The sequence below is a fragment of the Phocoena sinus genome, chromosome 2 (genome assembly GCF_008692025.1).
Source record: "Phocoena sinus isolate mPhoSin1 chromosome 2, mPhoSin1.pri, whole genome shotgun sequence".
Classification (NCBI taxonomy): Eukaryota; Metazoa; Chordata; class Mammalia; order Artiodactyla; family Phocoenidae; genus Phocoena; species Phocoena sinus.
In genome coordinates this window covers 38537533-38552467 of record NC_045764.1, presented here as the reverse complement: position 1 = coordinate 38552467, position 14935 = coordinate 38537533, and the positions used below count along the sequence as shown (strand labels likewise).

General features: G+C 45.6%; 1 protein-coding gene across 5 annotated transcripts in view; it reads left to right on the top strand.

Annotated features, from left to right (window-relative positions):
- The window catches only part of ABHD2 (abhydrolase domain containing 2, acylglycerol lipase), a 110441-nt gene that overhangs the window by 75427 nt on the left and 20079 nt on the right, over positions 1–14935 (top strand). For all 5 annotated transcript variants that reach the window (XR_004347766.1, XM_032618114.1, XM_032618113.1 and 2 more), the window contains one exon: positions 8921–9104. Coding sequence is in view for 4 of the 5 variants with exons in the window: in XM_032618114.1 (XP_032474005.1) it covers positions 8921–9104 (184 nt within the window). In the remaining variant the exon portion in view is untranslated. The remainder of the gene's footprint in view (positions 1–8920; positions 9105–14935) is intronic.

Below are 14935 nucleotides of genomic sequence, written 5' to 3'. Positions count from 1 at the left end.
CATTTTGCCACAAAGAGTTGCAGACAGTGATTTTTAAGAAACTTCTACTTTGTTAGAAGTAGAAGTAACTGCTCAATCTAGCTGAAGATATTTGATTAGATCATGAACATAAATGTTTCTGTAAGCTTTTCATGTCTACCATTTTAATTGATGCAGACTCCATTTTAGTTTTTTTTTGAATTTTATTTTATTTACTTTTTATACAGCAGGTTCTTATTAGCTATGTATTTTATACATATTAGTGTAGATATGTCAATCCCAATCTCCCAATTCATCCCACCACCACTCCCCGCAACCGCCACTTTCCCCCTTAGTGTCCATACTTTGTTCTCTACATCTGTGATGCAGACTACATTTTGAATCGTATTCATGACCCCAGATGACGGCCAGGAACTGTGTTGCCTCTGCAACAGTCGAGTGTTATAATGGCAGAAGGACACTGTGGGAAGGGAGTGGGGTGAGGGGGTGAAGAGAGAGGGAGAATGGGGAAGCGAAGGTAGTGAATTTGCAGAAGCTCAAGCATCTTAGTAAAACATCTGACAAGACCATCTGCTGAGAGTCATCGAGCTTTGAGAGGGTGCCCAGGGAGGGGCCCAGAGTTTAGGGGACATGTTGGGGAGTAATACTGCGAGCAGAACTGTGGAGGAGCCTCGACAGGTCTGTGCTTTCAGGATGAGATCTGAATATTTAACCTTCAGACAGAAGAGGGCAGTTTTCAGCAACCTGTACCCCGGGAAACAAAGCCAACAGCACTCATTTGCGAAAATCTTTGTTTCAGAGTTAAAGACAAGGCACATTCATATGGTGGGCAAAGAGGGCTCTCACTTTATTTCTACAGCTGTTTTCTTCCCGAGTGAGTCAGCTTTGCAGCAGCTTGCCCACAGCTCTAGGAAATGACTCACACACCTTCACTATGAAAATGCTAGGGGCTGCTAGGCCCCCAGCAGTCTGCCAGCGAGCCATGTTGTTAGCTGACCACTCTCTTGCATTAAATTTAGTGGGAAGGACATTTAGGTTCTTCTTTCCCGTCCCCTGCTCAGTCACGCTGGCTGATACTGTGTGCTTTCATGCCGCGTGATTCAAACTTCCTTCTTACCAAGCTCCATCAATGGCACGCCCACCATGTGCCTGGCGTGGAGGATACAGAGATGACTCAAAGTCTCCATCCACAAGGAAGACCACGTCTCTGGGTCCTTGTATTTGAGCTGACTGAGTCATGATAGTGCCATTTTGGGGGAAATGGCTTTTGAAATAGATGGAAGGTACAAGAAGAAGGTCTCTCCTGTCCTCGGCAGTTTGCTTTTCCAACATAGGCCTGTGGTACTCATCTGTCTAAGGCCAGGTTAGTGCCTCCTATTTCGTCGTCTTAAAAAGCTGCAGCAAGGGCTTCCCTGGTGGCGCAGTGGTTGAGAGTCCGCCTGCCGATGCAGGGGACACGGGTTCGTGCCCCGGTCCGGGAAGATCCCACATTCCGCGGAGCGGCTGGGCCCGTGAGCCATGGCCGCTGAGCCTGTGTGTCCAGAGCCTGTGCTCCGCAACGGGAGAGGCCACAACAGTGAGAGGCCCGCGTACCACAAAAAAAAAAAAAAAAAAAAAAAAAAGCTGCAGCAAGATTATATAAGGGCCTACTGTATAGCACAGGGGGGAGAAAAAGGTACAATCTGCTTGCAGGTCATATATTAAGTTAACCTTAAAAATGCATTCCAATATACATTTGTCTGTAGACAAATACTGTTTGATTCCACTTATATGAGGGACCTAGAATAGTCAAATTCATAGAGTCTGAAAGTACATTGGTAGATGCCAGGGGCCGGGGTCGGTGGCGGGGTTGGTGAGGGGGAATGGGGAGTTACTCTTTAATGGGGACAGAGTTTCAGTTTAGGAAGGTGCAAAATTCGGGAGATGGATGATGGTGAGAGTTGCACAACAATGTGAATGTACTTAGTGCCACTGAACTGTACACTTAAATATGATTAAAATTTTTTTAAAAGTGGACTATAGAAACATTTAAAAAAAAAAGATTATATACCTGAATCTTGTTACTGGTGCTAATCCTTTAAGGATTAAATACATAGAACCTCATTACAATCCTCCTAGTATTAAAAAGCAGGTAGCTGCAGCTCTTAATAAAAGAACCCAGGGAGGGGGCTTCCCTAGTGGCGCAGTGGTTGAGAGTCCGCCTGCCGATGCAGGGGACACGGGTTCGTGCCCCCGTCTGGGAAGATCCCACATGCCGCGGAGCGGCTGGGCCCGTGAGCCATGGCCGCTGAGCCTGTGCGTCCGGAGCCTGTGCTCCGCAACGGGAGAGGCCACAACAGTGAGAGGCCCGCGTACTGCAAAAAAAAAAAAAAAAAAAAACCCAGGGAGGGGTTCCCAGACACTGAGGGTGTTTGGTAACTGACATCAGGTGGAGATCCCGGGAGGACCCTGCATCTACCAGCAGGCTGATCCTGGAGCTGGGCAGACACCATGTCCTTGTCTTTCCCTTGCCTGGGAGAGATGGCAGCTCTTCACAAAACACCCAACAGCTTGTCTAGGATTATGTAGACCTGGCCTTTTACCCAGATCAGAAGTGCTTGAATCTAATTAAACTGAGGCTCCCAAAGTGCCTACACGATTAGCTGTAATTGCTCCTCAGTAGTGTAGCAAATCCGAGTTACAAAATCCAAGTCTTGTAACTGCCCCAGTGACATCTGAACATCTCCTCTAGGTCTCAAATAATTAGTCTCAAACCTGGATAAAGATAGGTAGGTCCAAAAGGCATCAGATGGTGAAAAAGTAAGACTTTTCACAATTGAAAAATAAGTCCTGGCCGTGCAATTACTTATGTAGATTTGGGATACAAGACAAAGGACTTGGGCTATGGGGTTAGACATGGGTCCAAAGCCCATTGCTCCCACTCACTCACAGGGCCTAGCACAGGGCCTGGAACGTAGTGACTCCTTCCCATTCGTTTAGATGATACTGACTGAGTGCCCGCTGAGTGCCAGGCCCCACAGATACAGTGGTGAACAACACCAGGAATATCTTTGCTTAATGGCGTTTATAGTCTAATAGAGAGGCTCATTCAATGGTAGAACAAAACTTAAAGATACAAATAATTAGCCAAGGGATGAAAAAATTAGGCAGAGTCCCAAGGAAATGGTGGTAGAAACAATTGACAATAAGTCCCTTAGTACCATTTCTTATACAGGCAAATAATGTCCCCATCACAAGCTGCACACATCACTGCCCCAGCATGAGGGATGTGTTGGGTGTATTTAACATAGTTGAAACTGGTCTAAGGATATTTAAACATCTTTTTAAGAAATTATTCTTGATTTTCACTAGATTTTTTAACTGGCTGGATTTTTATTGAAAAAGTAATGTATGTACACAGGAAAAACATTCAAATGGTGCAAAAATCTGTATAGCAATGAGTCAAACTATGTCTTCCTCCCATCCTAGCCCCTGGTTTTCCTCTTCAAAAAAAAAAAAATAATAATAACTGCTATAGTTTTTCGGCAGATATTCAATCAGATATGTGTACACATATAATCCCTTTAAAAACACAAGTACACACAGGAGATGGTGCCATCCCACTGCTTCGCTCTTGTTTTGGTCCCTCAGTAAGCTGGCTCAGGGTCATTCCACATCAGCAGACCGGACTCTACATCATTCTTTTTCACAGCAATTTAGTTCTCTTACTGGTGGAAATTTAGGTGATTTCCAATCCTTTGCTGCTGCAAACAGCGCTGCAGGAAACATTCTTGCACATATATCTTCGCACACATCTGCAGTATAAAGTCCCCCAAAGTGGAATTGCAGGGCCAAAGGTTTGTCCTTTTAAAAGCATTAATAAATGTTACCACATTGCCTTCTGAAGGCTATTCCAGTGCCCACTCCCACATCAGTGGATGGACCAGCAGTCCTGGTACCCACACCCTCCCCAGTGCTGGGTATCGGCAAAGTTGATCTTTTCTAATATGGGCAGTGGAAAAGGATTGTGAATTGTCGTTTTAATTTGCATTTATTTAACTGTGAGTGACATGAAGCATCTCTCTGAACCGCCCTTTTAAAAGACGAAAGAGGGCTTCCTTGGTGGCGCAGTGGTTGAGAGTCCGCCTGCCGACGCAGGGGACACGGGTTCGTGCCCCGGTCCGGGAAGATCCCACATGCCGCAGAGCGGCTGGGCCCGTGAGCCATGGCCACTGAGCCTGTGCGCCTGGAGCCTGTGCTCCGCAACGGGAGAGGCCAAAAGAAACAGAAAATTGAAGATTTTACCCACCTTTCCTATCAACTCAGACAGGGGTTCTCAAAGTGTGTTCCCTGAACCAACATTGCCTGGGAACTTGCTAGAAATGAAAATTCTCATCCCACCCAGACCTCCTGAATCAAAGATTCTGGAGGTGGGACCTTAATGAGCCCTCTGTTTAGACCCCACCCCTAGAGTTTCTGATTCAGTAGGTGGCGTGAGGCATAAGAACTTGCATTTTGAACAATTCCCAGGCAATGCTAATGCCACTGGGCCAGGGACCACACTTTGAGAACCGCTGGGCTAGCACATTTTTCTTGCAGTAATATTTAACCTCAATGCAGCTTTTCTGATCCACTCTACAAGAACGATTACCAGAAAGCAGTTGTGTGTATTTAGGGCTTTAAAGATTGTTTTTGTTAGGAGTTTGATGGACCCGGTAGAGCTGCCCTGTTGGGTTGAGCAGAGGTTCACCCACTACAGAAACCTGGCTTTGAGGAAATATTTGGAAAGCAGCTACCAGGGCAACAGCCCTACTTCAGAAGCTTCCAAAAGGTGGGGCAGTGCCTCCGTGTGGGCAGGTTGCTTACTGCAAATGGAAAGGGAAGTCTGAAGAGGCTGGTCCAGAGACCAAGTGGGAGTATACCTTAAAGAATGCTTTCTCCTATTGGTCTGAGCCAAAGGGATCCTTGTTCCCTAGAACAGTGGTTCTCAGCCCTGGTTGCACTTTGGAGTCACCTGTAGATCTCATAAAAGAACACCCATGCCCGGGTCCTACCCTCAGATAGTCTGATTTAATTAGTTTGGGGAGGGCCCAGGCATTAGTATTTGTTGTTGTTTTACAAGATCCTCAGGTAATTCTAATGTGCAGTCAGGTCACAGAACACTGCTTTGGAGAAAAATCTAGAAATCTAGATTGGCCTTTTCAAGTGTTAAGCTACAATCCCTTGTTTAAATGATTTTTTTTAATTGTGGTAAAATACACAAAAATTTACCATTTTCATCATTTTTAAATGTACAGTTCAGTAGTGTTAAATACATTCACATTGTTGTGCAATCAATCTCCAGAACACTTCTCATCTTGCAAAATTAAAACTCCGTACCCGTTAAACAACAACTCCCCATTCTACTTTCTGTCTCTGTGAATTTGACTACTCCTGGTACTTCATGTAAGTGGAATCTGACAGTATTTGTCTTTTGGTGTCTGGCTTTTTTCACTTGGCATAATGTCCTCAAGATTCATCCATTTTGCAACATGTGTCATAATTTCCTTCCTTTTTAAGACTGAATAATATTCCATTGTATACAGGTACCACATTTGGTTTATCCATTCATCTGTTGATGGACACTTGGGTTGCTTCCACCTTTTGGCTGTTGTGAATAAAAACTGCTATGAAATGGGTGTACTTAAATAATATTTTTAAAAGAGAAGAGAAGTAACTGTTATAATAATAGTTAACATTGAATACTTACTATGCCCTGGTCTAAGCCTTTTACCTACATCACTTTACTCAGTCCTGCAAACCAACTCTGTAAGGTATTCACCATTATTACCTCCATTTTACAGATGCAGAAACAGACCCAGAATGGTTTGGTAACTTGCCCAAGGTATTTTCCAAAGTTCCCTCAGGATAAAAATCATTTGGAGTATTTGTTAAAAGTACCCATTGCCGGACCCCATGCTATATCTGTGGACTCTGAGCCTCCAGCAGGGAGCTCAGAGGTATAGATTTTCCTTGTACCCCAGGATTTGCTTGTCATCATTGGGAAGTTGAGAGCATTGGGGGCTACTAAAGGGGCCTACCCTAAACAGTGTGACCACAGAGCTCTTTCACTCAGCCATGGGGCCAGACTGCCTCATTAACACTGTGTTTTTAGGGCCTCTTATGGCCTAAGAGAGGTGAACAAATATCTCTAACAAGAGTTCTGAATTCTTTATTTGTTGCATGCCTGAGCAGCCGTGATATCAGCTGAGTGTGTTTGAAGACTCCCCCCTCTTTTACATCCCATCTCCCCATTTTAAACCTAGTGTTTCCCAGAGATATAACATTCCTTCTATTGCTACCTTTTTAAAAAGAGAAACTTGGATAAATAACCTAGGTGGGGACAAAAGTCTGGCGTTTCAGATTCCTAAGTTAAGAGTCTGGACCAGCTTTTTGTTGCTCCAGGAGGCTGTCACCAGGACCCATCAGAGGCCTTCAGAATCCACTCAATTCATCAGCTATTTATTGAAGGGCTGCAAGGTGCACCACCCTCTGCTGGGTGCAGGAGGGAGAAAAATAGGAGACTTGATCTCTTATATCTCAATGGAGAGAGAGACGTACTTCTTTTTCAGGGTGACGCCTGGGTCTTTCCATGTTGAGAGGGAGCAGCTCTTAGCCCCCAGTTTTCCCCCTAGTCTTAAGCATCTTTTGCCACCTTCCAAGCCTCAGGAGCTCTGAACACTTTCAAATTGCAATTGTCAAATTGTCAAAGTCTGGGGGATCTTGTCTGGAAAGAGGCGCGAGGGGGCCTCTAGGAGTGTCAGGAATATTTTCCGTCTTGATCTGCACAGTGGTTGCATGGGTGTAAATGCGTAGATTCATCGATTGTGCACTTTCCTGGGTGTATGTTATACCTCATTAAAAATAAAAATAAAAAAGAAGGCAGCTTTATGTGTATTGTTACACAATGGCTTCCGAAACATATTGTTAAAAAAAAAAAACAGTGCTAAGCAATATGTATGCTGCCATTGGTTTGGGGTTTTTTTGTTTTGTTTTTGCGGTACGCGGGCCTCTCGCTGTTGTGGCCTCTCCCATTGTGGAGCACAGGCTCCGGACGCTTAGGATCAATGGCCATGGCTCATGGGCCTAGCCGCTTCACGGCATGTGGGATCTTCCCGGACCAGGGCATGAACCCATGTCCCCTGCATCGGCAGGCGGACTCTCAACCACTGTGCCACCAGGGAAGCCCTGCCATTGGTATTTTTTAAAAGAGTATAGGAAAGTACCTTTTACCACATCTTTTATGTCATTTGAATTTTGTGCCATGTGCATGAATAACCAACTCAAAAAAAAAACATTTAATGCAGATTCCTGGGCCTGGCCACCATATTACTGAATAAGCTTCTTTAGGGGTGAAGCCCAGGAATGCCCGTTTCTAACACCCTCTCCAGGTGATTCTTTGTACCCCGGGGGCTGAGAACACCTGCATGGGGTTGTGCTGGCCTTCCACTGTTAAGAGGAAGACAGATCCAAGGGGGAGCTTGTCCCGGCTCAGAAGGTCGTGTCCCTCAGGGTTTGTGGGTTAGGAGAGGAGCCGTTCAACTCTCTTAGGAATGTCCAGCCCTCTGAGCTAGCTTTGATAAGTAGGAAGATGTGGAAGAAGTCTGTTTTCATTTTTTTTTTCAACGAACAAAATCCATACCGTCTTCATGCTGGTCTGTCTCGTACGTGCCTCTTGGCAAAGTCCCTCACTTTCCCTGTTAGGTTTTATTTTAAGTTTTCTCCCTGCTGAGTCTGGGGCTAGGCCTTAGAAGGATGTGATGAACCCCCTCATTTATATGGCCACTAACCTCCTCCTCTTCGCAAAGCTGCTGAGACATAACATGACTTCACCAACTTCCCAAGGGGACACCAGTTGACATCATCCCTCCCGGGCAGGCTGGGCCCAAACACCCTCTCTGTTCAGAAGTCTTCTCTGTATGTTTCTGAATGGGTCTGTCTCCCACGGCACCTGTCCCTATGTCACCAAGAACATTTTATCCTAATCCCACAGAGCATCTTGGCCATCCCTCTGGACTAAAGTTTGTCTCTCCTTCCCTTCCCCACATTGACAAGGCAGTCCTGTAAATAACATCCACTTGGTACTTTTCTTAACACCATGAATCATTGTACATGTGGGTGTAACATCCTATTTTGTAGCCTAAGAATCTAACCCCGAAGAGTATTGCTCTTGCTTTTGTTTACCTGTGTGTGCAAACACAGGTGCTCATGTACACCCTGAATATCTGTTTTAATTTCCAAGAGTATCCAGATAGGTTTCTCACAACCCATATTTAAAGGAGCATTGTACAAGCGTTTGATACATGGTCCCTTCCCTCATGGGCACTACTAATGTCATGTTTCCTCTAATACTGAGGGGCATCTGGGAACTTCGCTGCAGGCAGCCAAAGAGAAGTCTGTCTGGCTGAATGTATGTGTCTCTCTCTCTCTCTCTACACACACAGACACACACACACACACACACACACACACTCCTATACAGTCATCCCTCAGTATCCTCAGGGGATTGGTTCCAGGATCCCCACGGATACCAAGGTCCACAGATGCTCAAGTCCCATATATAAAATGGCATAATATTTGTGTATAACCTATGCACATCCTCCTGTATACTTTAAAACATCTCTAGATTACTTATAATACCTAATACAATGTAAATGCTATGTAAATAGTTGCTGGTGCACGGCAGATTCAAGTTTTGCTTTTTGGAACTTTCTGGGATTTTTTTCTGAATATTTTCAATCTGTATTTGGTTGAATCCACGGATGCAGAACCAGCAGATACAGAGGGCTGGCTGCGTACGTATATATTTCTCTCTCTCTCTCTATTAGAGTCTTAACACCCGCTTAGTAACCTTCCAGCTCACATTTTCTCCAATCTTTGTTGCACCCGAAATGACCAAGTCATCTTACCTCTCTGCCCATAGGCTGCACCTGGGAATTTGGAGCCATGGTAAACTACATCAAGAAGACATATCCCCTGACCCAGCTGGTGGTCGTGGGCTTTAGCCTGGGCGGTAACATCGTGTGTAAATACTTGGGAGAGACCCAGGCCAACCAAGAAAAGGTTCTGTGCTGCGTCAGCGTGTGCCAGGGCTACAGTGCACTGAGGTGAGTGATCCCGGCCACATGCTCCCAGTTCTTTCTGCCGTTGGTCCTCCAGTTAGCACTCGTTTATTGAGATGCCCCAGTGCACCAGACATTGGTCCATGAAGAGCAGGGGAAATTCTGGGGCAGACTGAGCAGAAGTTTCTGGGTCTTGGATTCACCTTGTTTTGCTTCCACATCGAACACTGGATTTGTCCTATCAGACCCCTTAAGCCTGGGATATGCAGCTCTATTTTGGGATCAGATCTGTAATTGAATAAGCCAAAGCCCCCCTTAATAGCTGCTGTTCCCCTTTGGAGTCTCTGTGAGACGACTTAACTCTGTTCGTGCTCCAGGAGTTTTGTAGAACTGTGGGTTTATGAAAACAGAGGAGACTTGGTGAACCAGGGTCTGAGAACTGGGCCTTATGACCCCAGATTCCTCCTGTCTACCAAAGAATTGAGTCTCAGGTGGCATCTGGAAGGGGTCTTTAGAAACCATTTAATCCATGCCCTCACTGTCAAATAGTCATCTCTCTCAGGCATCCCAGAATCACACACAAGAGATGACCTACTGGGTAAAGGTTTACCTCTCCCCTTAGTCTCCTGACAACAGAACCCTGAAGGAGGAGTCCTAGGAGGGCATTATCGTCTGCTCTGACCTCCCACCAGATCAGTGTTGTCCTAGATCACTTCAGAGTCACCACACACACACATTCACCCCCCCACACACACACTCACACACACACACACTCATACACACCACACTCACACACACATCTTTCCAGACTCTTTAAATGCATTCATATTTTTTCCTGTACTCACTGCTCATGATAATGTCTTTTGTATTACCAATGGGTATGACCAGTTTATTAAAGAACTCTTGAAATCCAAAATCACACAGAAAAAGTAAAAACAAACAAACAAAAAGCTCCCTGATTGATCCAGTCTAATGCCAAAGAGTCCTTATAGTTAATAAATGAATCCTTCCTTTTTGCCTCACCTATATCTCTCATGGTGTAGTTTAAACCTATCTTGTCATTTTCTAATGGATAAGGGGCTACGTTATTTCTAAAAATATCTGTTACTGGAATGTGAAGTCAACACATCCAAAGGGCAAATGCAGGCTCAGAATTCAGCCTCTGCCTGAGCCTTAAAGCTGGCCAAAACGGAGAATTTAAATGTACCCAAAAATAGACATGAAAGACATCCCTGCTGGAACCTTCCCTGAGTTCCAGCGCCAGGGCCTAGGTTCCAGTTGTCCTCACCTGCAATATGCAGATGACGGTAATAATAAATGGTACCTACCCCATGGCGCCATTGTGAGGGTCAAATGAGTTAATGGGCATGAACTACTTGCAACAGTGCCAGGCATGTGGAAAGTTAAGTCAGTAACTGTTAATTATCATCGTTATTCATTGTAAAAGGAGAAGTGGACTAGATCAGTGGATGACAAAGACCAATCTAGTGAACTAGCGACTGCCTCACTTCATTAAGAATCACTTGGAGGATCGTGTTAGGAATAAACTCATTTTCTTGGGCCCCAGCCCTGGAGATCCTGATTCATGCATCTGCGTCACAGGGCCGGGAATCTGCGTTTGGACACATTTCACAGGTGACTCCTGAGATTTAGCCACATTTAGCAGTCATTGGGCCTGGGGACCTCAGTGGTCTCTCCAGCTCTAATATTGCAGGACTAGGTTAGTCCCCTCGTCCTCCTGATGGGAATCCTCCCCTTCACTCCTCTCTACACTCTGGTGAGCGAGGATATGTTCCTTTATTTTGGCTTGGCTAAAAATATTCAACTCCCAATTCATAGCCATTATGTAACCAGAGTTAACCGAAGTCCCATCCTGCCCAGTGACTGGAATATTAGAGCAATGAGCAAAGGGCCCGCCACAGGATCCGAGGGAGGGAGCAGGGCCTGGCAGGAGGCCCTTGTCACCTGGCAAGTGGTCGTTTTTGGCAAGGCTTCTAGCATCTGTAAAAATCAGAATCTCTGAAGTCCCCTCCTAAACCAAGTGCTGTCAGATTACTGTGAACACTGACTTTGTGTTCAGAGAGCCCTGGATTTGACAAGCAGGAGGATGCAGGACAAATTTGTTTTCATTTTTTTTTTCAACGCGCAGACTCTTCAGCAACAGCCTGATTTCATTTTGCTGCAACAGCGCCATCTGCTGCTGGCCAATCACACGACTCATGCGTTTGCCGATCCACGGTGTTCAAACTGTGGCAAAGGTTTAAGCTAGGAAACTGACCAACATCTGTGAGGTGCTGAACATTTTGCAGGCGTGGTCTACACCACTTCTCTTTGAGACCTCAAAGATCTTGATACTCATAATCATTGTCACATCAGCCTCCTGCAAAGAGGAGAGAAACAGGCAACTTTATCCTCTAGAGCACAGAGAACTAATGCTAAGGCTAAGATCCTGTGGCCCTACACACAGGAGCTGGCAGCAGGTCAAGGAGACACCATCGCCCTATGTGCACCCCCAACATTTTAATGAGCTCGGGTCCCCCCAACAGTTTAATGAGATCTACTCGCTAAATGACAGTGGCTTACTTTAAACCAGCATAACCCTTTTTTTTCCTGCCAAGGCTTGAGGGCAATGAGCCTTTTCAGCACTGGGATGATGGCAGCCATGCTTCCTATATGCCAAGGTGGAGCGGGGAGGGCTCGTCTGCCTCTGCAGGGGCCACACAGGAGTTCATGCTTCCGGTAAATTCCTCCTTGTTGAGTCTACACAACCGCTTGTCAGTGATCCATCCCCTCCCTCTGGCTTCTCGTCCCTATAGCGCACCTCCCCACTAGCCAGAGCCAGTTCTAGGCTCAGAAGCCAGCGCCTGCTTCCTGTAGTTAGAGCAGACTAGCTGCTGCTAAACTAGCTCACCTTTGATGAGGTGCTGAACCAGTGAAGGAGGGAAACAGATGTCCCAAAACTACATGGTATCCAGCTGACTTAACATGTTGCCTCAGGATAAAGAGCAGCCAACTAACTAGCCCTGGAAATGTGTGTGGTCAAACTCAGCCTAACTCTCTGGTTTAATTAATCATTTGAAGCTATCATGAAGACCTTCATTATAAATTCATCCAGTGAATAGCAACCAGACAGAAATGCAAGAGGGAGAAGTAGTGATGCCTAAAGATTACCCGTGGGGCTTCCCTGGTGGCGCAGTGGTTGAGAGTCCGCCTGCCAATGCAGGGGACACGGGTTCGTGCCCCGGCTCGGGAAGATCCCACATGCCGTGGAGCGGCTGGGCCCGTGAGCCATGGCCGCTGAGCCTGCGCGTCCGGAGCCTGTGCTCCGCAACGGGAGAGGCCACAACAGTGAGAGGCCCGCGTACAGCAAAAAAAAAAAAAAACAAAAAACAAACAAAAAAAAAAGATTACCCGTGATTAATTCATTCATTGATTCTTTGATTCCTTCAGCAAGACACCCTTCTAGGTAATAGGACACAACCGTGAGCAAGGCCAACAAATTCCCCACCCTCGTGGAGCTTAAAGAAAAGGGAAGGGAAGGTCTTGTAGTCTCATTTCAGGTAAAATCAAGTCGTCATTGCTGAGGAAGCCCTCAACAATCTTGCACTGAAGAATCTGCCAATAATAATATGAGTAAATACAAGCATTCTGTTGCAGTTTGGGTGTAAGAGGTAGTCTGTACCTGCTTAATGGCAATAGAATATGTTTACACAGCAGCAAACCAACAAATAAATGTCACTAATGGTGACACGCTAGGCATATGGGTGCCAAGGAAGTCTTCAGTCAAGTGGGGAGTCAGTGGGGAGGGATTTTTGGAAGGAGGTGAGGTGGGGTCAGAGGCCCCTTACAGGGCAGTGGAGGAACCATCAGATCTCCCTAAATGCAGTATGTTTCTGGCTAAGTGAGTGCATGAGCACCACTAACTCGTAGCCACTTTAACAGCCCAGCATTTTTAGCAGGGCCTTCCTGTCACAAGGAAGAGGCAGGCCCCACTTTTCCTGCCAAATTATGCATATATTCTCTCTTTTGCAAATGGGCAAACTCCAGACTACGGATAAGTGTATGACAAAAGCAAGCATTATCATTCATAAAGTCCCTCTGTAGAGCTGTAACTTCATCAAACCTGTGTCTATAGTCGAGCTGTAAAATAATTTTAATAGTAATTTTTTTAACAGAGCCCAGCAAAGGAGGAAAATCTGCTGAGTTTAGACAAAACTCCAGGGACAGAATTCCAACCTTAAGAAACAGCTTAAGGGCTTCCCTGGTGGCGCAGTGGTTGGGGGTCTGCCTGCCAATGCAGGGGACACAGGTTCGTGCCCTGGTCCGGGGGGATCCCGCCTGACATGGAGCAGGTGGACCTGTGAGCCGTGGCCACTGGGCCTGCGCGTCCGGAGCCTGTGCTCCGCGCGATGGGAGAGGCTACAGCAGTGAGAGGCCCGCATACCGCAAAAAAAAAAAAAAGAAACAGCTTAGCTTTGTCACCACTGGGTTATGAAGCTAACCGAATGTTTTGTCCTTGGGGATTTTTGTAATCAGAAAAATGAGGGTGTATGATATGCCGTTTGACCCATTAATCTCATTCCTGTAAAAGTGCATCCTAAGGGAAAATATTCTGATAAGGAAGAAAGGGGGTTGGTGGGTGGCCATCCCTACCCTTGTCTGGGCTCCCTGCCCCGTCCTGCCACAAAGCCCAGCCAGGCAGGTGTGAAGAGTTCTGGGCCCAGTCCCTACTAGGGCACGGAGAGCTTTTCTTTTGCTTGCAGTCTCAAGCTGAAGTAGCTGGAGGTAACGACCTCTCCACAGGTCAGCCCTGCCCCTGAAGGGCAACCAGCTGCCAGCCCGGAACCTTCTGCTGGGTGTCTTGGGCACAGAGGTGCCACTATCTTTCTCCCAGAGGCCACACTGTTCAAGGCTTGCCCTGGTTTTGCCCCACTGCAGTATGACTCTCTTGTAGGGCCAAGTTAGAAATAACCCACGTGTCCAGCAAGAGGGATAGTTGTAAGCTATGATATACCCATTCAGTAGAAAACAAGCCTGCTTGTATTTTTTTAAATTAAGAAAATATATAAAATGGCAGACTGTGTATATTAAACATAGGGTGGAAGGTAACCATGTAAAAATATGATTGTAGGGAGAGAGAAATGGAGAGTTGTCATTTAACTGGGTATAGCGTTTCAGATTTGCAAGATAAAAAGGTTCTGGAGATCTGTTATATAACAGTGTGAATATACTTAAGATTTCTGAACTACGCACTTAAAAAGGGTTAGGATGGTAAAATTTATAATATGTGTTTTTTACCACAATTAAAAAAGAATTTTTAATGATTGCGTATTGACAAAGCCTGGAGGGGAACCCCCTCCCTTCGCAAATAAAAATATTGGTTATATTGGTGTGGTAGCATTCTGGGAAAATACTTAATGTACTTTAAGGTTTCATTGGCATATTACTTTCAAGGTATTTTTTAAATATTGCCTAGGACCATATTTAAGAAATTCCTCACCAGTCTTAATTTGTGGTGCCCCTTTTTGGAATGTGAGAGTCATGCTTGCCCATCCCAGATGTATAGAACCTGTCTCTCATTCTCATCCTCCATATTTTCTCAAAGACCACCGGAAAGCTGTGTGGTGTTCTCACAGTCTCCCAGCACTCTGAGATGAAATTTATATGCGCTAGGAGATTTGAATTTCTTTGGGTGTTAGATGCATTCTTCCCCCAGTTCATTCTCTTCCAACTTTAATTCCTTTTAATGGATGCCTTGTCCACTCATTTTGCAAAGTATGAGTTGGAAAAGTTGAGCTTTCTCTGAGCAGTACCCCAGGAGCATAAAGCAGTTGTCTCAGTTCTTCCTTGCCTAATTGATTGTTCTGAACATAATT